General features: G+C 41.8%; 2 protein-coding genes across 5 annotated transcripts in view; one reads left to right on the forward strand and one right to left on the reverse strand.

The window, feature by feature from the left end:
* Nucleotides 1-21,312, reverse strand: part of LOC134427186 (protein HIRA) — a 31,758-nt gene extending 10,446 nt beyond the window's left edge. For 2 of the 4 annotated variants that reach the window (XM_063172799.1, XM_063172797.1), the window contains exons 1-15: nucleotides 21,223-21,312; nucleotides 14,586-14,648; nucleotides 13,676-13,786; nucleotides 12,792-12,882; nucleotides 12,197-12,291; nucleotides 11,273-11,368; nucleotides 10,304-10,464; nucleotides 9,235-9,402; nucleotides 8,599-8,712; nucleotides 7,014-7,084; nucleotides 4,997-5,102; nucleotides 4,226-4,444; nucleotides 3,538-3,623; nucleotides 2,893-3,087; nucleotides 1,358-1,528 (exon numbers count right to left, since the gene is read on the reverse strand). In XM_063172799.1, coding sequence (XP_063028869.1) covers nucleotides 1,358-1,528; nucleotides 2,893-3,087; nucleotides 3,538-3,623; nucleotides 4,226-4,444; nucleotides 4,997-5,102; nucleotides 7,014-7,084; nucleotides 8,599-8,712; nucleotides 9,235-9,402; nucleotides 10,304-10,464; nucleotides 11,273-11,368; nucleotides 12,197-12,291; nucleotides 12,792-12,882; nucleotides 13,676-13,786; nucleotides 14,586-14,648; nucleotides 21,223-21,259 — 1,784 coding nt within the window. In that variant the 5' untranslated portion in view covers nucleotides 21,260-21,312. Of the gene's footprint in view, nucleotides 1-1,357; nucleotides 1,529-2,892; nucleotides 3,088-3,537; nucleotides 3,624-4,225; nucleotides 4,445-4,996; nucleotides 5,103-7,013; nucleotides 7,085-8,598; nucleotides 8,713-9,234; nucleotides 9,403-10,303; nucleotides 10,465-11,272; nucleotides 11,369-12,196; nucleotides 12,292-12,791; nucleotides 12,883-13,675; nucleotides 13,787-14,585; nucleotides 14,649-21,153 lie in introns of all 4 variants that reach the window. The other 2 variants (XM_063172798.1, XM_063172796.1) reach the window with 2 other exon arrangements.
* A 394-nt stretch (nucleotides 21,313-21,706) lies between these two features.
* On the forward strand, nucleotides 21,707-24,448 carry MRPL40 (mitochondrial ribosomal protein L40). The gene is made up of 4 exons (XM_063173109.1): nucleotides 21,707-21,763; nucleotides 22,297-22,380; nucleotides 23,359-23,514; nucleotides 23,865-24,448. Exons 1-4 carry the CDS (start codon nucleotides 21,717-21,719, stop codon nucleotides 24,172-24,174), a joined length of 597 nt encoding a protein of 198 aa, XP_063029179.1. The 5' UTR covers nucleotides 21,707-21,716; the 3' UTR covers nucleotides 24,175-24,448.
* Nucleotide 24,449: the final 1 nt, after the last annotated feature.

Raw genomic sequence — 24,449 nt, forward strand, 5'->3', positions numbered from 1 at the left:
ACCAGGCCAGGTTGCTCCAAGCTCCATCCCACCTGGCCTTGAACACTTCCAGGGATGAGACATCAGCATTTTCTCTGGGCAACCTGTTCCAGTGTCTATCACCCGCCCAGTAAGGGATTTTTTACTAATATCTCATCCAAACCTGCCCTCTTTCAGTCTGAAGTCATTCTCCCTTGTCCTGTCACTATGTGTTTCACAACCTGTGAAAAGTCCCTGTCCAGGTCTGTTGCAGCCCCTTTAGGCACTGCAATAAGGTCACCCTGGAGCCTTCTCTTCCCCAGGTTGTGCAGCCCCAGCTCTCTCAGTCTGTCTCCACAGCAGAGCTGCTCCATCCCTCTCATTATCTTTGTGGCCTCCTCTGGACTTGCTCCAACAGGTCCATGTCCCTAAATAACTGAATATAATACAACCAATACAAAGTACAATCCTTGAGAACTCTCTTGTTAACCATTATGTCCTAAAATAGGTCATTTAATCGTACTCTTCCCTTTCCCTCCAATAGCTGGTTATTGACTCACACTGTTTTGCCATTTATTCCTTAACTACTTGGCTTCAGAGAAATACCTTGCATAATCCAAACATTTTTTCTCTGGCACCTGAATTATGCCTAACAATACACTTTAATCCATTTTTCAATGACACATTAGAAGCATTTATGAGAGTATATTAATATATCTTGCTTATGCATCACATGGTTAAGCTCTTTAACATAAAAATATTGTTGTATAAAACCAAGTTTTACTGATAATTGGGGAACTACATTCTTTTTTCTTAAGATTGTTATTTTTTTATCATTTGTTTTGGTGAAACAGGAATATTTATGCCATGACACTATGTCACAAACCAAAATGCTTTCCTTTTTTTTTTTTTATCACATGTATTCAGAGCCAAAACCCTTTAAGCTCAGAGAATCTTCTATGCATGCCTTCAAGGCATAAAGCTGAAATATAACTGCAGCTGTGGTGATGAGAGGTCATCTGCTGACATGTATGGTAATTTACCTTGAAGTAAATCTCTCTTGTACAGAGATGCAGGCTGGCTATTTTTGGCTGGGTTTGTCTTCTAAGGAGTCCAGCTGCACTCAGTGACACAGGCCTGTGCACACACAGCCTCTTACAACAATAATTTTAACTTGGAGTATCTTGGAGATTCTGTGTGATATCAAAATGGCAGGGACAAATGTACAAAGGGTAACAGCAGGACAGAATTCACCTATTTGTAGCTGCCCCCTTCCTTCCAATAGTGGAAGAAATCCAAGACAACTTCTAAAGTGTCAGCAATGTGACATCTACACCACATAGAATTAATGTTTCAACTCTACCTGATTCCCTTCCTCCCTCCCCAGGCCATGTCCTACCTGTCCACAACAGTCTGGTTTGTGTTTGTTACAACAGCAGTCCCTGAGGTGGCTTTGGATCGTTCTGTGAATCGAGAATCAAATGCTTTCATGGGCTCAATCTTGGATGGAGTTGTCAACACAGAGGAAGACGATGCAGAAGGAGCAGCTGAGGCAGAGGTAGCATTTACACTGTCAAGGAAAGAGACAGCAAAATAAGGATTGAAAAATTTACTACTGGTAAGCTGCATTGTTCATAACAACTAGCACTCGTGATAGTGGTTAGAAACCATATGTTGAAAATCTTTCACTCAAGTATATAATAAATTATAATATTCGTTTTCCACTCTTTCATGAAAGCTTTGCTTACTCTCAAAAGCTGTCTGTGGTACACCTCAGAGCTTCATGTGGCCACATATCTGGATTAAAAGACTCTAATTCATTTACTGGGTATTTTAAATTCAGGAAGGAAATTATACTTTCAGCTGGTACTTACTAAGAAAGGATCACTTTTTAAAATGATCACAGGGGTTCCTGCTTTTACCCCTTGTTCAGGTTACCAAATATTTCCATTACAATATTATATTTCACTGTTTATCAAGCAAACAATTGGGATGAAACAATTCCTGCCAGGTTTAGATTTTGTTGTTGAAAAATCCAACCTGATTATTAGGCTTTTCCAAGCATAACTCTAGGGCAAAGGAATGTGTTGTCCCCACACTAAAGCATTCCAGGGATCTACTATTTCAATAGCTGTTTACTTTAGAGATTTTTCAATTCATTCAGAGAATTAATTCAGAGAATGAATGGCTCTAAAATAACTGATGCTTGAACTAAAAAGCTGCTAGAAGTACAATTTACAAAGAAAAGGATACTTAATAGTTTCATCTGTCAATCATTTCTCATAGTCCACCCGCTCATTTTTTAATCTGTGGCCAATTTCAACCAAATTTGGTGGAGAAGTAGAGGTTTCAATGACACTATGCTGCTACAAAAGCTATAAAAACACACTGAGAAGAAGTCAGGTCAGTGCTATCACTGAGGGAAAAGCAAGTAAAGTTCAGTTGTTCTGTAGTTAATTTGAAAGACACGCTGGCCCATCAGCACATGTGCACTGACATGCCAATGTCACTGTGCTCTGATGGGGCTGTTGGACAGGAAAAAAGGATCACCATGTCTGAAGAGAGGACTCAGATCAGAATTTGATGTAAAGTAGGTTTCATTACTTACACTACTGCAACACCTTCTATTGTTTACTAATAGCAACCCACCAACCCATAAGCAAATCATTTTGCTAAAGCATTAGCAATCAGCTGTGCACTTCATTGCACTGAAGTTCACTGCCAGAACCATGGACATGGATTTATTCATTCCCAATTTATCAACACTTAAAGTAACCAAACACTAATAAAATCTCAATGTTTTCAGCAAGATTAGATTCTTGGGGTTTTGCAATAAGGAAACTACTTTAATAATTTCTTCATTATTAAACTATAAATAAGAATTAAAAACTAAACAGATTCATGTGAGTGCAAAACAAAACAGCAAATACTGACCCATCTTTATTGGCTGCATCATCTGTTGGTTTTATACTGGCTGCTGTTGGCTCTACAGAAGGCTTTGAAGTATTAAGGGAATTTGCTGCGTTTGAATCTAGTGACATGAGCTGCTGGTTACTTTGAGAAGACATCATTGAGCCAGACAGAGTTCCAGATATTGGGATGCTATTGAAAAATGCTGTAGAAAAATCCCTAAACAAAAAGACAAACAACAAATACATTCCTCAAAACCACTTTAAAGATAATTCAAAAATAGCAATTTTAGCTAAAACATTTATTCCATTCTTCCTTTTTCCACATGTGGATACTCATATGCATCCTAAATAAATCCCTAGTACCTTTCCAGAATAATTTCTCATATCCAAAGGATATTAAAGCTGGTACTAATACAGATTTACAACAATACATTAGAGCATTGTTCACCTATAACAGTAAATGAGAATTTGTCTGATCTATTAGAAGTGAGATCTCATGGCCAAAGAACACTGGTTGAAACTGTATTTCTTAAGAATACACACTTATTTCCAGTAAGTGCTTTATGATGCCCTAAGATGGAATGACAAGCCTGGAACAGGGAAACAAACAAACAAACAAAAAGATAAGAAGGCAAAGTAGGATTTTATGGATTACTTCCAAACATACCCAGTGTCCAGTTGAGCTATGCAGAGAGGTGTGATCCTTCTCCGGCCATCTGCCGTTCGTGTTTCCACTTGTTTTTTTAAGAGGTTCTGTTGGGAAATACATTTTATCATAATTTCTGATAAATGGGAAATGCTATTTTAATTTTTTTTTCCAAACTGACAAAAATAGGTATATTAGAAGAGGTGCCTCAATTAAAAATCTGTTAGCAAAGACTTTCCCATAAACACGAACAATTTTCCAATTTTCAACCTATCCATCTGTAGAAAAGGCATTTGTGGAGAATGTAATCTGCTCTCCACTTTAGAATCAAGTCTAAAACATTATGCATATCAAATTGTTAATTAAAAATTGTGTTCTGTGTTTAGGACACAACTAAATAATGCTTTCAACCTCTGTAATTAAGAAACTGAAACACAGTTCAACAGCTCCTCTGTCATTAGTTACTCTTGATTTCCTTCCTGCACACCAAGAATTTTGCACCCATCACAGAAATATCCACATTGCCTGCTTTCTGCTTAAAAGCATTTAACTTTTCAGCAAGTCCCAATAATGACCCACTAAGTTGATCAGTTGAGCCATACCCAGGCTGAAAGGTGCCATTAACACAAGTAAGGGCACAGAAACTGGTTCTTTCCTAGGAGTTTGCTATTTAGTGACTCAGTACTTGACACTGCCCACGAGCACCTACCTTTCTGATATCCTCCAGACTCTCCCCATTAACCATGCTTGCCACTTTGGGAGCTGTGGAATTCCCAGAGCCTTCACGAATTGAGGAATTCTTCTGATCCCCCTGCTGCTGCCTCTGCTGGTACTTGAGCATCTCTGGATTCTCAATAATGGTGGTGGACAACTGAGCTTCAGTCATGATAGCCAGGCTTTTGCCATAGGTGGACTGGTGAATGTTGCTCTGGGGGCATTAAAGATGTGAGTGGCCATGACATCACTGATTGTAACACAAGGGAATCACACAAATCTAATAAAATCTATAAAATGCCCCTGTAGCATTTATACACCAGATTTTTTTTCTTTGTGTTTTCAACTAACACTAAATCAATATGTAAAATAAATGAAATTCAAAGCTCTAGTTGCTAATAGCAATGAGAGGAAAAACAGCCAAGAGCAATCAGTTTAAGAAGACTTGCATATATGCAAGTGAAAGAGTAATTTTATAGTGCTTTGAAGCACTCACTTCTTGTTTCCTTGGCCAAATAATTACTTCAGATGTATAATGATGTGTAAGCAAGTGGATGCTTTCCAAATTCTTTTTTTCCAGAAGAGAAACTAATACCACACATTCACTTGACTACTCTTTTTTAATGATTTGTAAAGCAGACAAGAGCAACATATTTTCTATAATATGGAAATCGGTTACTACATACTTCTATAAACAGGCCAGTATTTTATTAGAATCAATACATCCCTGAAATATGATCAAAGGTTCTCTGAGTGCTTGCTGTACCTTTTCCTCCTCGCTGAGTGGATCCCCAAGTTCATCCTGGGAAAAGTCCAAAAATGCCACTGATCCATCCATGGAACACACCAGGATACCAAGTCCATTAAGGGTCCTGAGGGAAATAAAGGTCCAACTTTGTTTTAAATCTGTTTCATTCAAGCAAAGATGATGGACTGCTCAATAAAATCTGATGGATTGTTCAATAACAATATCAGCTTAAGATTTATTATCATAGCAATAACTCATGGAACCAGAGAAGTGGGACAGTGAGGAGACAGGATGACAGGCATCAGAGTCCCTGTGCCAATGCTCCCTTGCAGACTGCACAAGGATGGTGGCACTGGGACAATAACCTGCCCATGGCAGGAGCAGCACCATGGAAACTTTCCTGAAGGGGTAAACCTGAATAGTGTTCACAATGAACAGGGAGAGAAAATTATAAATGTATTTCCTTCCTTCAGATGAGGAAAATTTTTGTGCTAATGGAAGTAGGTGAAGAGCTGACAAGCAGGCCAAAAAATCTTGGTACTAGGCAAGAACACAGGTTTGATTTTGCTACTGTTCAATTATTTGGGTTTTTAAGCAAACTGCACATGTGTTTATTTGTGGGGACACATAGTAACCCTCTTCTGGAGGTCAGGTTTTCTTAGCAAAAAGAGAGAGGAGAAACTATCTATCCTAAGAGAAAGATAATCTTGCATATGTAACCTATTATTGCACATTTGAAAAAATACTTGGATTTTGACTTCTCCCTCAGACATTTTTAAGTACAGAGCTCACAGAGACAGTGATACAGTGGCTTACAGATGAATTGTTACACAGAAGGGAAGAGGAAAGGAAAGCTGGCCCAACTCCAAAGTCCTAACCAAGTTACTAAAAATCCATTACAAGTACCACAGCTACAGGCATTTGGTAACCACTGTTTTTGTGGCATGGGTGCCCTGATAGCATCACAGTCAGAGAAATCAGCCTCAGCACCATGAAACAAGGTACACCACCAGTACTCCAAATTAGAAAACAGTAAACTCAGGTTGAAGGTTTTCTGTTTGCTTTGCAGAGAAAATTGCTGTGCTCCTATTGACCTCTGGATCCAAGCAATTGTTCTGTGAAAACATAATCCCTCACAGATATTATATTGATGGATCCAAGTCTAAAATTCTAAACCAGAAATTATATAGCTATAACAATATTACAGTACCAGCTTTCTCAGAATTTACTATGTCTGTTTTCAGAATGGAGCACATTTCTGGGAACACTCCATGTTATTGACATTTTATCCATCTGTTTGAATTTGTAAACAGGATATAAAATACCAAGCTGCCTGATGATCCTTTGTCTCTCAAATACCCCACAATACCATTTCCTCACAAAACTACAAAATGTTAACCAGTTATTACTCCCAACGACTTCATGCCATGAAAAATGTGCAAATTGCAGATGGAGAAATAAAAAACACTACAGGAAAACCAAACTATTCAAAGCTATTGTACTATAACAATAGCAGCATTTCTCATGAAATATTCCACTTTCTGGCTTTCTAGCCTTAATCTTTTAATGAAAGAAAAAATGTTTTGGTTTTAAAGCTTTTTTTTTTGTGATTCACTGAGCTTCAAGGCAAAATCCACATGGCATATAGAAACCAGGAAGCTTTAAAATTCCCAGTATAAACCCACCAAGAGATTGTTGTAACTATTAAGGGAGAATTTCAGAAGTGAGGAAGTGATAGAATTAAGACAACCTATGTCAGAGAATTGTAACAAGTAGAAACTCTTTACACAGATATTTTACTGTGTCTTGCTCTAAATACATTACTGTTTGTTCAGTTAATAATCTCAAGTGACCATGTGCTATTTGCTCATATTACTACTAAGATGCTGCAGCAGAAACAAAACCTACAGGAACCAATTACTTGTGTTCCAACAACCACAATCTGTACTGTTTTAAGGCATTTCCACCTAATAAGTACACCTAAAATTGATAACAATTGTTTGGCTTCCATAACAAACAGGAGAAATCAACTTACCAGGAGATGTCCATGATTGACTTGTCAAACAGCTCATGGATGACAACTAAAGGTCGCTTCAGACACGTGAGCTTAAGAAAACAAGAAACAACACTCAGAAATGTAGAAGTTCCACACGACCACAGATAGTACCATATTAACATTCTCCCAGAGCCTCACAATATGCACCAAACAAGGTCTGCCCAGGAAACAGCTGCATGCCTGGTGCTGCATCTGAAGCACCAAGTCACCTGTTCCACTGCTGGGGCAGAAAATCCCTGCAGAAGAACAGCTGACATTCAATTCTCCTTTCTGAAACACAGACTGAATTTCTTAATCAACTTTACCTTCACACCACAGTCTTAAAAGACTCTCTGCCACCTCAAAAGCAATTCCACAGATGCAAAAGACAGCTTCTATTCTAAGCTGTACTGAGATAAGGATGCTGCAAACTGCCAGCACAAGAAGACAGAAAACAGATTAGGTTTCCATGTCCTCACTCAGCCTACTTGTCTGAGAAAGTGAAACCTACCAAGAGCAAAGGGAATTTGACTCACAATAACTCTTAAAGAGGATTCCTCTGCACTTAAGAATCAGCTTAGTAATAAAGAACTGTATATGAAAACTCCAATAACCTGCTCTAAATTAGACATTCTAAGCTCTTTAATGTCAAATCAATGGACTTATTATCTCTAAGTGTATAGTACAACTGAAATGAAGTAGAGGTTGATAAGGTCAAGGAAGTTTTATGCTCACAGGTTCACAGATCCAGTGTCACTGTCATCTTCAGTAGTTATTTGTGCTTCCATAGGTCTGCACTCTATATATGTTTATTAAGCTCCTCAGGGCAAAGACAACCTATAACTGCATCTCTGTGCTACCTTCTGTAATTTCAACAGCCACTCCAAATGAAATCTTCATAATATAAATAGAAAGTAAAATATACCAAGTGATACTTTGATATGGGTATGCACTGGTAGCATTACCAGAAACAGATTTAGTTATGCATCCAGAGATTGATGGATAAATATCACACTGGAAGCTAAAAATAGTAGATTGCAGTTAGCAATTGGTGGGTTCTGGCAAAGTTCTCATCAGAAAGCTTTACAAATCAGTTAAATTGATTCCCTGTATTTTCCAGTTGCATTTAAAAATGTGAAAATAGCTACTCTTCTCCCAGCCAGAATAAAAATTTTAGTGTAGATTTTAAAGTAAAACCCAAACTAGATATCAAAAACTTGAAAGAATACTTAAAAAGCTCATTCACTTTCACATCCCTTTCCTTTACAAGAACAGAAGACAAGTAAAAGGATGAAAATAAGGCTGCATTTATTAACTGCAGTAAAATGTTTTCTCCCTTAACTGCTGCTCCCCCTCACCAGGGCACACTCTGCCACTGGCTTCTAACTGCTCCTGCCTTTAGAGAAATGAACTAATACAAATCCACCTCCTTACCAATCAGCTAAACCTGCAACAACAGAGACAAAAAAAATCCCTAAACATGACACTAAATGTAAGACTTAATGCTGTACATGTGACTTTTGTGTTAAACCCCCAAGTTATCCAATGACCACATTAGTTCAAAGGCAGCAAAGAAATCACTTACCCAGACAGACAGAGATCGATCTTTGCTACCGACAGCACAACAGCAGTAGGGACAACTTGGCTTGGTGGAGCTCCCATTCTTTTGTTTCTTTTTGAAGATTTTTGGATTGAATTTCTGAACAAATAAGATGCCCAAATTTTATCACAGTAATTACATTACAACAGAAGATCTGCTTCCTAAGCAAATTTTCCACTTAAGAGTGAAAAAACATTTAATAGAAACAAAATCCTGAACCAGACTCTGTAAGAGCACTGACAAAAGCTGCAGAGGCTTTCTTAAGGGGTTTTCTGAATGCCTTCACAGAAAAGGCAAACAATATTAATTTTACTAGGGATCAGAAATCCACCAGAAACCTAAATCATTTTAATCAAGTCACTGAACAGCCAACAAAGCTGATGTTTGACATTCCTAACGTGCTCCTGTATTCCCCTTTGTCTTGTTCATCTACATCCAGTTCTCCTATCACAACAGCCACCTGATTGCTTCCAACAAGTAAGGCTGACATTTTTTAATCACCACCATGCAATTCCTTTACTAATCTTGACGCCCATCTTCACTTCTTGTCTCATTTATACATAAAATTATCAAAAAGCAACAAGTTTTAACTTCAGGGATAAATTTCTATCACTCACTCACCACTACTGTAACTGCCTTCCGGTGCCCTACAAAATCCATGTTGGTTTTCCATCCATCCCTCTCAATGATCTGAGCAGTGGGTCCAGAATTATTCATGGCATGAGCAGAAACAAGATAGTGACCATCAGGTGACCAGCTAAGGCGCAGCACATGAGTTGTCCCTCCACACTGACAAAAAAAAAAACAAACCAGAGCTTTAAAAGTGTTTGGCAAACAAAGGGGCTGTAATATAAACTATTTATATTTCAGATTTAGGGAATACGATTACAAAGTAAGTATCCTGAGAGTATAAAAGAGTGACCTCACATATAATTCTCAGCATTTGGCCATGTTTACACAGGTGATGTGGTATAACTTAAGAAACCCTATCAAAAGGAGGGGAAAGGAACTCGGAGAACTTTTCTAAAGGAAAGACAAATGTTACATCTTTTTGAATACTGTTTCCTCAGTATTTATCACAGTCCTGGTTTGTAACAGGGCTGCAACACAGCAACCACTAATGATGAGACTTCAGCTTGCCACAGCAGCTCCCATGTGAGTGGAAGCAGACAAGGTCTACTACAAAGAGCAACTGCACTAATCACAATACCCTCAGATCACTGCAGAACACCAAGCAGCAGCTTCTGTCCCCAGGAACTTGATCTCTTCATAAAAGTCACCATGTAAGAGCTCTATGATGCCAGGTCAAAGATCCCTCCAAGTACTTACCTCATTTCTGATAGTGGCCAACAGAAGATGCACAGGGAAGAATGTCAGACTATTGTGATCAGTGTGCAAACACTTCCCCAGAATAACCACTGTATTTTCAGAAGTTTACTTAATTGTTTACATAACCCATGTAAACTTTTGATATCCACAATAATAAATGACAATGACAGTCTCTAGTTAATCCTATTTTTATGAGAAAGTCATTCTTTTTTTGCCCTCTGTAGCTGTTATCTGAGAGCTTTATTTGATTTAGCACTGTTCAATTAATTCGTGTTCGTACAAAATCCGAGTTATTTTTATTTTCATTCATTCTTTTTGGATACTGGGAATTCACTTGGAACAGTCACACATTGTGAAGTACCTCATCAAAGGGTTTTGTGATGCTGGTTTCCAGCTGCCAGTCCAGGGTCCGCCACACCTTCAAACTTCGATCATCAGCCTGAGAGGCAATGTATTTTCCAACAGGATCCCAGGTCAGCCCTTTCACCAAGCCAGAATGCCCCTTCAAAGTGGCAAGAATTTCTGTGCACACAAAAATTGAGAATAGAGAGTAGTTACTGCTAACTCCTTCCAGGCAGAGTGTTGAGAAAATGTACATATTTTTGAACAGCGTATTAAGTATAACCTCCTTTAGTGTAGAAACAACATATCAACCAAATTGGAGGCTGTACTTAAGAAAAAACTGATATAAAAGAAGTGGTAAATAGAGTTCTGGCCAGAGTAAGTGGTGCAAAACTCTTTAGAAGACAGGTCAGAGAGCAGAGTCCCAGTGCTTTAGAGTAGCACTTTGAAGCTGTGGAAAGCAGCACTTGAACTGGAATTTCAGTTAAACATTCACCCTTTCCTCCACACCCAAAGATTATCACAACTAATCCAGCTTTGTGCAGCAAGTGTGAACCAAGTCAAAGTTGTGACTCAACAGACACCCAAGGCTGGCAGACCTGGTAACCTACTTTCAGTCACACTCTTGCTTATCAGCCTGTGGGAGGAGAGGCTGAGAGGGTGCACAATTAGCTTCAAAGTCTAAAAACTCTGGTATCAGTATTGGAAGCTAGCTTGAAATAAATGGCATGTAAATAAACACAGGCAATCATGACTTCCATGTAAAATCAGCAGCACACCTGAATGCAGCTGTTGCCTGCAGCAGGGTGGAATCCCCTGCTCATTGCCATCCAAACCCGGAAGGACTGACCTGCCAGACTGCAGATGTGTCACCCCAAAAGACAGACAACCAATCCCTCCTAGAGATCTGAAGAGTCAGAGAAATACACTGAGGAGGGAAGACTTAGTCACAAAGCTTTACATGCTGGCACCTCTTTAGAGCTCTCACCTGGGAATTTGACAGCGTTCCAGATGACAACAGTGTTATCAACACTACAGGATGCCAGCCAGGCATCGTGTGGAGACCATGCTACATCCATCACATCTGTTTGGGAAAAGGAAGTTTCCATTTAAGAGATTGACGGTAATCAGAAAATCAAAAAGTCTCTGTACAAAGAACTTGTGTTCTCTGTAGCAATATTTTGCTATCACTGAGAAATGATTATCACCTCACTAAAGTGGAAGGTAAGAAAGCAAAACTCACTGGGAGTGAAACCCCCCAACTTCCAATGTTCAGTAGGGGTCAAGAAAAAAAAAGCAAAAGGGAAAGAATGCAATGTTTAGTGATTGTAGGAAGTACTAATGCCTGCACAAAGAACTTAGTCTTGTTTTGAATGAAGAAGTAACAGAAGCTATTACAATGCACTCACTTTGCTCCATGTGGAGTGATCAAAGTGATTGCCATCTTGATTTTAATCACAGCTCATGTCAGCAGATGCAAAATGCATTTGAAATTATTTATTCAAATTTTGCATTGCTCTTTAGATATTTTTCTTCTAAATAAACATTGTTATTCTTTGGTTTACAAAAACATGGTCTTTTGCCAATCAGATTATTCACTGCTAGTGTGAACATTTAATTAAAGACACAATTTAGCTTCCTTTATTCAGATTCCCTTTTAAGCTAGAAAATAGCAAAATGTAAGTTTCTTAGTTGTTAATTTTTCTCCTGCATACCATACTTGCCAGAAGTTACTTGTATGAAAATTGCATTTTATTAAAAATTTTATATTATAAATTTTCCTTGTTGCCCTTGAAATTAATTACTGACTTGCCACCAAATATATATATTTCAAACAAGAAAATGTGATGCTGAAAAGCAATTTTTTTCCAAATACATGCAAATTATGTTCATTCAACACCTTGAAACTTACCCCCTGAATGGCTTCTTAGAATTGACACACACCTCCATTGCTCAACATTAGTAAGTTTGCTACTAGAACCAAACACAGTGCTAGGTCCAATGTACCTAATTAAAATAGAAACAGTTATAAGAAAAAAAAACTTTTTAAAAAGAAAATCAGCTGCACAGTACACTTGTATTTTAGAGTCAGTTATTCCTACAATACAGAAGGGGAAAACCACATTTTTTTAGAGAGTAATTCAAGTTATTAAAAAATTAGCTTCAATAAAATGCAGAATTTCTATAGATAGCATAAAATGGTAACATTTAAGGTGACTCCTCAAATCTCACCAGGAAGTTTTCTTCAAGGAGAGAAGAAAATGTCTCAGCTCCTCCAGAGAGAGACTGCCCAGACAGACACCCTCCAGCCCAAAGGAAATCAGGTCACATCCCCAGCACCACTGTGGTGCCCCAGCCTTCAGCTCCCTCCACACCAGGTGGAGCAGTGAGCTTGGCAAAGGGCAGGACAGGGAGGGAGCACTGAGATGTCACAGAAAACCTCCTTGAAATGAAATAGAGCTGAAGGAAGAAGGATGAAATAGAGCTGAAGGAAGAAGGATGCTTACGCTGCTCGTTTCCACACCATAATCAGCTTGTCATCTCCCCCCGAGGCCAAGTAAACGCCATTGTTTGACCATCGCACACAGTTCACACAAGCTGAAAGGCACAAAAGAAAGTTTGCAAGATGAAATATGAGAATAAGTGGTTCTGGACTGCAGACAGGGTTTATATTACAAATAAGCAAAAGTTGTCAGGAGACATTTAGGATTTAAGTGGGTTTTCCCCACTCAAAGCAGTTACTCTGTCTGCTTTAGATAAATGAATTGGTACTTATCTTTCAGTAGCAGTGAGGAATTTCTTACTTAGAAAACTCTATCCCTTATCTAAAAAAGCTTCACCAAAAGAGGCTTGAAGGAAGAAAGATTAGTATTCCTCTAATGAAGGAAGCTTATTCTAGTAAATAAAGTGGGATCAAGAGGGCAAAGAAGGAGAGGTATATTTTGAAGAAAAGAAAGGACAACTTGTCAGGTGACCCTACTATTTCCAAATGCAATGATTTATAATGTAATAAATGTTATAATTTATAACTACAACCAAAATATTTCATGTGATGTATCTTTTACACTTACTTCTTCTCCTGTCCTTTCCTTCAGAGCTCTACAGTTTCTCAGAATGTGCATTACCAAATACTTTATGGCTACAGCTGATAAAAGCTTATAGGGAGGAGATTTCCAAAGGTATCCATAGTGTCCTGCACATTCCCTCACATTTTAACAGCATTTTCTGCTGAATATCTTGAAAAGTATACAGCCAAAGTATGAGACCACTGTGCTGTGTTTTATTGACTCTTCACCACTGGACAGGCATTATTTTTGCAATTACAGACATGTAAGTTTTAAGCTTTGGCAATAGTCAGCAATGAAAAAACCCAACCAACCAACTTTGTTACCTAAGTGATTGTCCATCTGACAAAGCATCTTGGGGATATTTTCATTCTTTTCATCTTCCTCTTTCAGGACAGGAGCCATATTCCAGATCACAACTTTGCCAGAATCCTGACCTGCAAGAGACCAAAAAGCTCCCCCTTCTAAATAAACCCAAAAAAGCTTTTCAAAATCAATCTCAGTTCCAGAACAGATGTGAAAATGTAGGCGTTGCTGCAGTGGGGACTTTGGAAACATCTGAATACAGATGTTATTTTGATATAATTAGACCAAATCAGAAGTGCTTTATTTTTCTTGGAGCTATTAAAAATAAATTTATACAGCCTCGTACAAAAGTCGTACTGTACATAACTGATACCAACTGTAAGGACAACTACTTGTAAAAAAATTGTATTTTAAAAGAGAAAAGATACATATTCAAATACTAAATTGCAATTATTGTAGCCAACATAAAATTACTCACTACTGTGAACCAAATAATATTTTTGCATATATTTCTTAAGCTATTCTATTTATATAATTGGATTTTTCTGTTCCAATAGCTCTACTATTCAGCAACTGAAAAAGCTCAAAAGCACATCCAGTTCCTCTTCAAATTAAAAGGAAATTTGGCCCATATGGCCACGACTCAATCACTGATAGCAGCCACTATCTCAATGACATCCAAGGGGATGAGGACATCAGAACATGTAACCCTGCCTTCTGCAGGAGCAGCAGCACTTCCCAATACTTTGTCATAGCTTACATAATTATCTGTTTCTTAGAGATAAAAGTGATGTCTTTTTAAAAGGGTGAAACCAATTCAAGTGGTGTGAAGGCACAAGGTTGTTGTTGTTGTTGTTATTATTGTTGTTGTTGTTGTTGTTGTTGTTGCCACCACCCAAAATTCTGCCTTCTACCAGTACACAGACTTACCTTGTCCTCCTGTTGCAAACTTGGTCCCATCTGGGTGAATGTCCACTGAAAATATTGGCTTTCCTGGAATTAGAGAACAGACAGCAACATAGTGAATTGTTTTACATTTAAGGGAATGCAGTAACACCAGAACTACCATAACTCTTCTGGTTGGCAAGTGATTTTCTTCTTCTAAAGGCTTGAGTTGTAAGAATTCCAGCTGACTACAAGAGCTGAGAGCAGCTTGCTGACAGAAATGGCAGCCTATTAAAAGCCTGTTTGGAAGTTATCATGCCACAAAAACCAGAGATAACCAGGGACACTTAATCCAGCAGGATATGCCAAATACCTCAAAGCAAAGTAATACCACAAAGCAAGCGCCAACAAAGCAAAACTGTATTTGAGAATGGAATTTCTTCCAGGTTTCTACAGTTCATTAGCTGATGACCTGAAGCAAGTCTTCTTTTGGTTTCTGTTTTTTTAAAATCCTTCCCAATCTCAGGCTGCATCTGTTGGTCACACAATTACCTGTCTCAAATTTCAATTCTCTTAATGAAACTCTTCTACCCAAAGACCAGTTTTGATTTTATGGCTTCCATATAGAAAGAGGAGGACTAACCAACAATAGTATTACTCTTAAATCCTTCAATTCTCCATATGCTACATCTTTCAGAAGCAAGCTAATAATTTTACTAGAATGTAAACTCTGCAACAGCACAGCTGGGGAACAGCTTTGGAAACCAGAAAGGCCTCACTTCCAACCTGCTCTGCTCCAACCATGGCTCATATTCACCCTCTGTATGTTCACAGTTGTTTCAACCTTTGCAGAGGAAAAGGGGAGCAGCAGCTTCCTGCCTTCCAGTGATGCTCAAAGAGCTGCCACTAAGGGTTATGTGAAAGAACACACAGGCAATTTCCACGTCCAAAGAATTTCTAGCAGCACTTGCAACCCGTTCAAACTGGAAAGCCTCTGCAAGCAAGGTCACATACATGCCACTGCAAAATAAGGCAATTTTTCAAACAGCCAAAAGTACCAGTACCCACACACCAAGATTACTTGATAAATTTCCCATGAGTGTCAATCTTGTGCTGTATCTTCATGAGATGCTCAGACATAAATGATAAAACCTGCAGATCTTACCCAACATCAACGGTAGCAACTGAAACCTTGACACTGAACTAATAAAATCCAAATACCCACTATTTCTTACTTTTTGGGGGATGCCCATTTGGCTTCATTTTGACTTTTGTGTCCTTTATGTTGACTTGTTTTAAGGTTTGTTTTATTTGGATTTATTATTTGGATACATTGCAACTCTGACATGTGACTTCCCTTAAAATTTTCACAGGCAGCCAAGCAAAGACCTTAAGCACAGAAAGATGGCACTCAACTTACATTCCTTCCAAGTCCTCCAGACCACGTAGCACACATGAGCTGAGACACACATGAGCTGTGGTTTTTCTTTAGCTTGATTCTTGCTTTTATTCTATTAACTCAAATGCAACATTCAGGGCTAAGCTGAATACTTAGAGGAGCACAAACAAGAAACAAACATTTATTTTACCTTTTCCAAAATGTGGAATTTCCCTTCTATTAAATCAGTGCATCATTTGAAATAGTTGAGCCTACTGAAAAGGCCAGTCTGGAGACCTTAGAGGTAAAAGAGGTGGCATTTACAATTTGGATCAAATCTTGGGCAAGAAGAGCCCATATACTCTGGTATTTGCCATTAGATGTATAGGGGAGAGTAGGAAACCAGCCATCAAAGACCTTTGAATTCTAATAACCTGGCTCATTTTGCCTCTGTATCATTAGCACCAAGAGAAAACTTTCCCAGCAAATCAGAACAGCAACCAAGGCACCTCCACCACTACTATTCAGGCATATTCAGATATGCTACACATTCCAAAAAATTGCCATTGCACCCATTGCCTTGCAAAAATTACTGACATGATATAATTTTCCTTTCCTTTACTGTAAGTCTAAAACTACCACAGCCTCTCCAATTTCTGCCTTAAGAGCTCAACTCTACAGGAGCAGTAACATCAGCTCTCTCCCCTCTCTTGGGCAAAGATTTTTCACAGATCCACAAATGGGGTTGAAGAAACCCAGCAAATTACTTTGCTTATAGAGCCAGAGGTAACTTAGCTACAAATTCTCCATAAATGCTTAAAATTAGCCACACCAGGGAAAATGTCCACCAAGCCCAGCACTGTGTTCAGAAGCCAGCACTAGATAAGTCCCTAAGGATCTGTGCAATGGTGAGCACACAATGCTTCTTCCTAAGATAATCTTCCAACTCCAAAGAAATTACAGTTCTGACTTCTTGAATCAGGAGCCCTCAATGGACTTTCTTCCATAAATCCAATGAGCCATTTCTGAAATTCATAATTCAATAACCCCTACACAGAGATCCACTGCTCAGCCATGCACTCTGTGAGGAACCTCCTACTCCATGGATCTGTACCAGCTATTTGTTACTTTAACACAATTAATTCTTGTACACAAGGGTAGTGAACAAATTTCACTCAACACTGATCCCTTTTCTGCCACTCACAAGTGTTCATCATGTCCCCAGCCCAATGACCCCACTCCTTGCTCAGAGTCCTGTCCTATTCCTCTGCTCCTTGTACAAAGGGTGTCACACTTCTGATCATTCTGGTCACTCCAAGCCACTTTCAGCTCTCCTCTATTTTATTACATGAATGGGAATTGACATTGACGACCACATGTTCAAACACAAACTATCCATGTATTTACATAGCAGGATAACATTTTATTTTTAGGTTTTTCCTAGCATAAATTTGAGGTTGAACCAAATAAACATGAAGTAGCTTTTCATAAATGGTTATAATCCTAAAAATACAGACCTCAGTGAAAGCTGTCAGTCACAGGGCATTATTTTATACATGAAGTTTAAAGAGGGTATGGACTTTGCACCCAGGAAAGGCAGCAGTAATAAATGGAGCCCTGGACAACACAGTTTCCTACACAGCTCAACTGTGATCCAGGAAGGGATCTTATTCCACGGGTAAGTAATGATACACAATGATCTGCCCAGTACCTAAAGTTCAATTACTAATTTAAAAGAAATAAAATAAAAAAGTAAAGAACAGATGAAGTGGTCACAGGACAGAGAGCACAGGGTGCTCTTTCCCCCAGGGTACCACTGTCAAGAGAATGCCATCTACAGGGCTGGATAACTCTAACAGATTAAAGCTGTAAGAATTGTTCCATGCTACTTGTGCTTTACAAATTGAGCACAGATACTGGGTTTTTCTTCACTTCCTTCAATTTCTCAAAATAATGCAGAAGAAGCCATTATTTGATAGCAATCACCTTCTTCCCTGGGTCCATGTCTTTATCAGATTATGTTGTTAGTTCCTGCTGAAACAAGCCAAAAGGTACAAGGGCCCTGCTTCAAAGTGACTGAAGCTTTCCCATGCTCCTAATTGGAGATGTGCTGAGTTTCCCAACAGCAATGATGCACCAAAACAAAATGTGATATTTAAGCAGCAACACTAAAATCTAACACAGTGTGTTTTAAGACATTCTGACCTCTTGCAATAATTTCTAAAAAAAGATAAGCTTAAATTATTGAAGCTCCCAGAATCACATTGCAGGAGGAGGCAAATCAGGTTCATTAAAAACGGAACACCTTATGATATACCAGATGTCCTGTGGGCTTATTTGTTTAAAGAACCCAAATATGCATTATGTACTTAAAGAAATACTGATAATGAAACAAGCCTGGAACAAAAAGATCTAAGTAAGATAATTGAAACCCAAGGAGAAGGTCCCATGAAAAAAAATACACCAGTGAAGAATAAAAGCAATTTTAAACATTGCATAATTTTTGTTTGTTGCTTAACTTTATACAATAATCAATTAAATATAAGAAGAGTCTTAGGTGAATTTCTACCTCAAAATGAATGAATTTCTATTCAATTTGCTTCCAGCCCATGTAATATAGAACATTCAACGTGACTCACAAATCAATTCAAATATTTACATTCCACCATTACAGCTTGGAGAGATAAACTCCATGCCTATATTTAAACAACAGCAGGCTCCAGTTTCCACAAGCTGTTATACATGAGCAGCACCTTGGGGCTTGCAAGGGTTTCTTGGAACAGCAAGGGACTTCCTTTCCCACAGGGACCAGTGTTTGCCTGCCTGAGCTGTCTTTAAGCACCTGGGCTCTCAAAGCCTGAGTGCTGAGTATGTTCAGGCAGCTGCTGGATGCATGATGCATCTCTACAGAGATACTGACAGCAACACTGGGAAAGAGAAGCCAATCCCAGCACTTGTATCTTACAGTCATCTGCTCTCACCCCCACCATTAGACTGCACTTCTGAATATTCCTCCTTGCTCTAAGTCAAAGACACATGGAAGAGAAGAACACAACAATTATGAGAATTTCATGCAAAATCTAATTAATTCACATTAAGGGCATGAAAAGCTTATGGAAAATGCATCTGAGCAAGAAATAATTCCAATAAGCACTCAGAAAAAGTGACATGAACAACTCCAAGGCAGAAACCTGTAGAACCAAAATGTGCTGAAGTGCTTTTACTGTAAGCACGTAGCATCTGGGCTGTGCAGCACACAACTCCCAGGTGTGCTGATTTCCTGGCTACAACACTCACTTCTAGTGTCTATTATCTCCTGGAGAATGTATGCCTGGAAGCGTCATTCTAGTCCATTCAGTAAAACAAAACTCCCAAAACTGAGTGGGAAGAGGCAGCTCTGCTGTCAGGAGTCACAAACAAGAACAGTGAGGCAGAAATCAAAGGAATAGGAATCATCACAGAGTCTCCAGCACAGAGTGTGAATTCTGGAGAGGTTTCAGAGCCCAGAGGAAGGCCCAGGAGGGGTGATGGAGACTCCTGGCAGGCAGTGATGCCTGGAGGACCCGGAACCCGGGCTCGTCACAAGAGGCTGACTGAACTCACCGGTTTTTATCCTGCCCTCCCTGCCCCAAGGACAGCAATGTGTGACTGTCACACAGCCCTGCACACCTCTGCAGCCCTCAGAGCACCTCACAAATGGAGCTGGTGGCAAATGCCTGTTTTGCAGGTGGTGAAATGATGATTGAGTGCCTTGGCCAAACTCATCCCAAAAGGTTGATGGCAGAAACGGGAATAAAATTCAGGACCATCGAGGCCCTTTGTAGTGCATTATCCATCATCACAGGGCTCTGTGAATGAAGCCCTGCTTGGCTGAAACCTGTGCTCTGCAATGGTTGGATGTTTTCTAAACTGCTACAGATTTCAAATACCCATAGCAAAAACTGCACCCATTAAAAAACTAAGGAAAGAAGTTACAGAGATGAAGGTGTAAATGCTACATTTGTTTAGAGTAACCAAGCAGAAATGTAAAAAACATCTCAAATAAAGCACTTCCACATTTTTTTCAGTTTTGTACAACCTTTGGTTACAAGGTTGAGTCCATCTGCTGCCTATAGAGTCCCTGGAGAGCAGGCCAAGTAAAGATGCACATGAATGACAACTCGAGGCATAAATTGTTATCAACATTTGCAGCATGAACACAAAGAACACAAAGCATGCAGAAAGGCAGCTGTAAAGTTCTGCCTGGGGTTTTACTCAAAGCACACTTTTCCAGCTTAAATAACCTGGTCTTAGTTTTACTCTAGATACCAATCAGCTACATGAGCCCAGGTAATGACATTTATACACTGACAGAGTATAAAATCTGCAGTTGAAATAAAGTTGTACCCATGAATCTGAGGGCAAAACTTGCATAAACATAAGTGAGCTCTTTGTGTCAGGTTTCTTGTCACTGGAAGTTCATCCTAAGCAATGTAACATGACATAAACTCTGGTGCTGTCCTGCATTTGCCACACAGGGAAAGTACAAAGCCTTCTGTCAATATCAACACCTCACTCTGAGCTGTTTTAGCTCACACACCACTTCAACATCACCAGAGGACTGGCAGACAGGACACTACATAAATTCAGGGAGTTGTTTTGAAAGAACTGCTGGAAGAAACTTTTCCCTCCGTGGAGAACGATAGCACAGCTCAGTGCATTGGAGGATTTTTAATGCTGTACTTGTGTCAGCAATGTGAGAGCCGGGCGGTCAGTGCAGTGCATGGACACCGACTCATCCTGCCGGGACACTCATCCCGAGGGGACCTCGACCCCTGCACGGGCTGTTCTCCATTCAAACTCTCCCTGCACTTCCACCAGCACGGAGCGGCCCCGAATCAGCTCAGCGTCCCCTCAGAGCCCGCAGCCGTCCCGCAGAGCCCGGGAGCGGCGGTGCCCGGCTGTCCCCAGCGCACACCGGGAGCCGTGCCGGGCGGGCCGGGTCCCCTCCAGCCCCTTCCCGGGGACCGAGCTGTCCCCACGCCGCCCTCGGGAACCCGCCCGGCTCCAGAGCTCCGGCTCCGCTCTCGTCCGCCGGCACGGACTTGTTGCTGCCGCTGCCCCCGCCCGCAGCGGCCGCTCCCGGGCCGGCGGAGCTCCGGCACCCGCGGCCGCCCCGGGAGCGCCGGCAGCGGCCCGAGGCTCCGCCCGCCCCGCGCCCCCCGCGTGTGCCGCCCGCCCGTTCCCCCGCCGCACCTGCCCGGCCGGCCCGCGGCACCTGCTGCCCCGCCGGCCCGCGGCACCTGCTGCCCGGCCGGCCCTCACCATTGTGGTTGACCCAGGTCGGCTTCAGCAGCTTCATTGTTCCCCGCCCGGGGCCCCCGCCGGCCTCCGCCCTCGGGACCCCAGGGCGGCTCCGCCCGGGCTGCGTCCGCGGCCGCGGCGCTCAGCGGCGGCCGGCCACCATGGGCCCGCGCCCGGCGCCGCAGTGCCCGCGCCCCCGGCCGGCCCGAGCCGCCTCAGCGCCGCTCCATGTCCCGGTGCCGCCGCCGCCCCGCCGCATCCCCCGCCCGGCGCCGCCGGCGATCCGGCACCGCCGGAACTCGGCGCCTGGCAACTGCCTAACCGGCCCGGCGGGAAACAGCGCCCCCGACCCCGCCGTTCCCCCGCCCGGCGCCGCCCGCCCTGCAGCGCGCACGGGCGCCCCCTGCCGGGCGGAGCGGGCGCTCCGCCTAGGGCGCCCCCCGGAACGTTTGTGCTCCGGAACGGGGAACGCGGGGTCGGAGCGCGGCCGGCGGGGGCGCGGCGCACGCGGGGCCATGTGGGCGGCGGCGGCGGCGCGGGGGCTCCGCGGGGCCCGGCTCAGGTAGGGCTGGGACCGCGCTCCGGGACCGCGGGGAGGGAGCCGGGGAAGCGACCCTTAGCCGCAGTGCCTGCCCAGCCCGCTCCCGCCCATTCCTGGGGCTGGGCCCGGGCTGGGCCCGCACCTGCAGAAGTCGGTGCCTTGGCACCCGGGCCGGTTCGTCCTCCCGTGACAGCCGCAGAGATGCGACAGTCGGCATCGCCCTCCTGGTCTGAACGGCGGTGGTCTGACCTCTCCCATACCAGCTCCTCAGAGGGGTCGTTGTCAGAGCTTAAAACTAAAACTGCTTTAACCTATGCAAAACCTGCATCTCCGTCACCCCTCGCACACCGACCTGTCCGTATGTGGGATCGGTTACCCAGCTCAAGAGTTTGAGATCATCTCTAGGCAAACGCTGTGTCCTGCCATGAATGAAGTGGCCAGAGATGGTTCAAATCTCATCACTGTAAAATGTGAATAACAAGCAGCTCTTGTGCAAAATCAAGGACACCCGAGTCAGTTCCTCCTCAATTCTTGTGTTGCTTTTTCTCCTGCAGCTCCTGGCTGCCCCAGAGCGTCCCGCTCCGAGGGAGTCACTGGCAGAGCTCATTGCTGGGGTTCAGGACATCCCTCCCTGTGAGGTGAGTGCAGCTTTCTTGGAGTCACACAGAAGTGTTCTCATCAACCCAAATTTTCCCAAGACCACATTTAACCTTTAACTGTACATGTTTAAGTCTCTATATGCCAGAGCAGTTGGAAACTGTTGGCCTCTGTGGAGAGTTCAGAGGTGATACAGTTACCACTTTGTGCTTGTGGGTAGCACAACCACAGCTGGAAATGTTGGGATTTATGCAGTGCTCCAGAATTCCCTGCTAGGCAACACCAGGGAAAGCCTGGCTGAACCAGAAACACTTGGCTGTGAAGGCAGAGGCAGCCCATGTGTCTTTCTGTGCCACATTTCAGTGCCTGTGTTTTGTTGTGATGCAGCTTGATTTAAAATACCTAGGTAGCTCTTAGGAGAGGGGCTGTTTCACACCATAAATGTTGTTTATTTAGTCTGCCAGGCAGGAATGAGGGTCAATTTGTGTTTGTGGAGTGTGCCATGATATCTCAGATCTGCATGAAGATGTAATATCTACAGCCTGAACTTGGCTCCAAATGCAGAAATTTCAGAAGCATGTATAAAACCACTTGAGGTCTTCTTTAATGTGAAATAAGAGGAATATTTGTTCAGGTTGGATAAGGCTTGGAGCAACCTGGTCTAGTGAAAGGTTTCCCTGCCCATGGCAGGAGATGAGAACCACGTGAGGTTTAAGATCCTTTCTGGCACAAGCCACTTGTATGATAAACCTGCAATGCTGCACTCTAAGCCAGTTAAAACAATTCTAATTCAATTTTTTGTGGAACTTCCCCAGGTCATTCTGATGTTCAGCACAAAATTGCTTTTCCCAGGCAGTTACAGTTCTCTCTGCAGAAATGTCACTGGAAATTACATTACTTGAATAAAGCTAATGGCTGGAACTTGTGTCAAAACAAATTAAACAATGGAAAAAAAAGTGAAAGTTGCTGGTGTTGAATGAAAGGACAAAATCTCTTTTCATTTACTATTTCCCTTGCAGAGCACAACCAAAGAAGAAAAAGAAAGTGGATGTGAAGAAAGAGCAAGCACAGAAGGAGCGTATGAAGAAAAAGCTTAAAAAGTTGGAAAAAGCTGCACCAGAACTGATTCCAATTGAGGATTTTATAACCCCACTGAAGTACACAGAGAACAACAGGTCTGTAGGGCTGCCTTTCACCTGCACTCACAGTAAATTTCTCCTTCTGCACAACTGCAACACAGTGTCAGCCTTGGTACAAAACCTTGCCCACCTCCATCAGGACAAAAATGTGCAAAGGAAATATTTGTTCTTGCTAAAAATCAGGAAGAATGGTGCATTTCCTGTTAAGAGTGACTGGGAGACCTCATAGACTGACTAAATTATTAGTGAATTCAGTGTATTCTCTGGGTTTGGTGGGGGGTTTTTGCCTGGTGGTGGGATTTTTGGTTTTGGCATTTTGTTTTTCTTAGTCTGGTCTTTGGAGTCAGGCTGTTTCTCCATTACAGTGTCACCCTTCTCTTCATCAGGGTGCGCAGTCTTCCCGCTCTGTCTCCTGAAGAGTCTGAAAGAAGAGTTTTACTTCTGAAGAAGTGGTGTTTGTTTAAGCAGAAACAAGATGAGGCAGAAAAGAAAGCAATTCAAGCCCTGGTAGAATCTCAGCAGGAGGCTCTGAGGGAGCTGCAGCTGGAATCTGAGGAGCTGTACCAGGCAGCGATCCTGAGGGACGAGGGGCTCTTCCCCTTCGAGAGGGAGGGGCCCACTTACACCCCTCCCCTTCCTGGCTACGATCCCCCCGAGGGGAAGTGTGTGGACATCACCAAGGTGTACACACAGTGACAGGGGAGCTCCTGCTTCAGTGCCAGGAGGTGCTCAGTGACTGGAGGAAGAATGGAGTAATAAACAATTTTTCCTGCAGGTTACAACACTGCAGGATGTGACTGTAAAATAATAAATGAAGTATCTCTGTGTTTTAATGATGATCCACCTAGCAAAGCTACTTGACCTTAAATTGTAGCAAAGCCAATTTTTAAAAAATTTTCTTATATTGCCATGTAACTGTTGTAACTATGTTTCTGTGAGTTTGCCCCAAAACAAACCAGATCTCTCACTAC

This window comes from Melospiza melodia, chromosome 20 (assembly GCF_035770615.1).
Source record: "Melospiza melodia melodia isolate bMelMel2 chromosome 20, bMelMel2.pri, whole genome shotgun sequence".
Lineage (NCBI taxonomy): Eukaryota > Metazoa > Chordata > Aves > Passeriformes > Passerellidae > Melospiza > Melospiza melodia.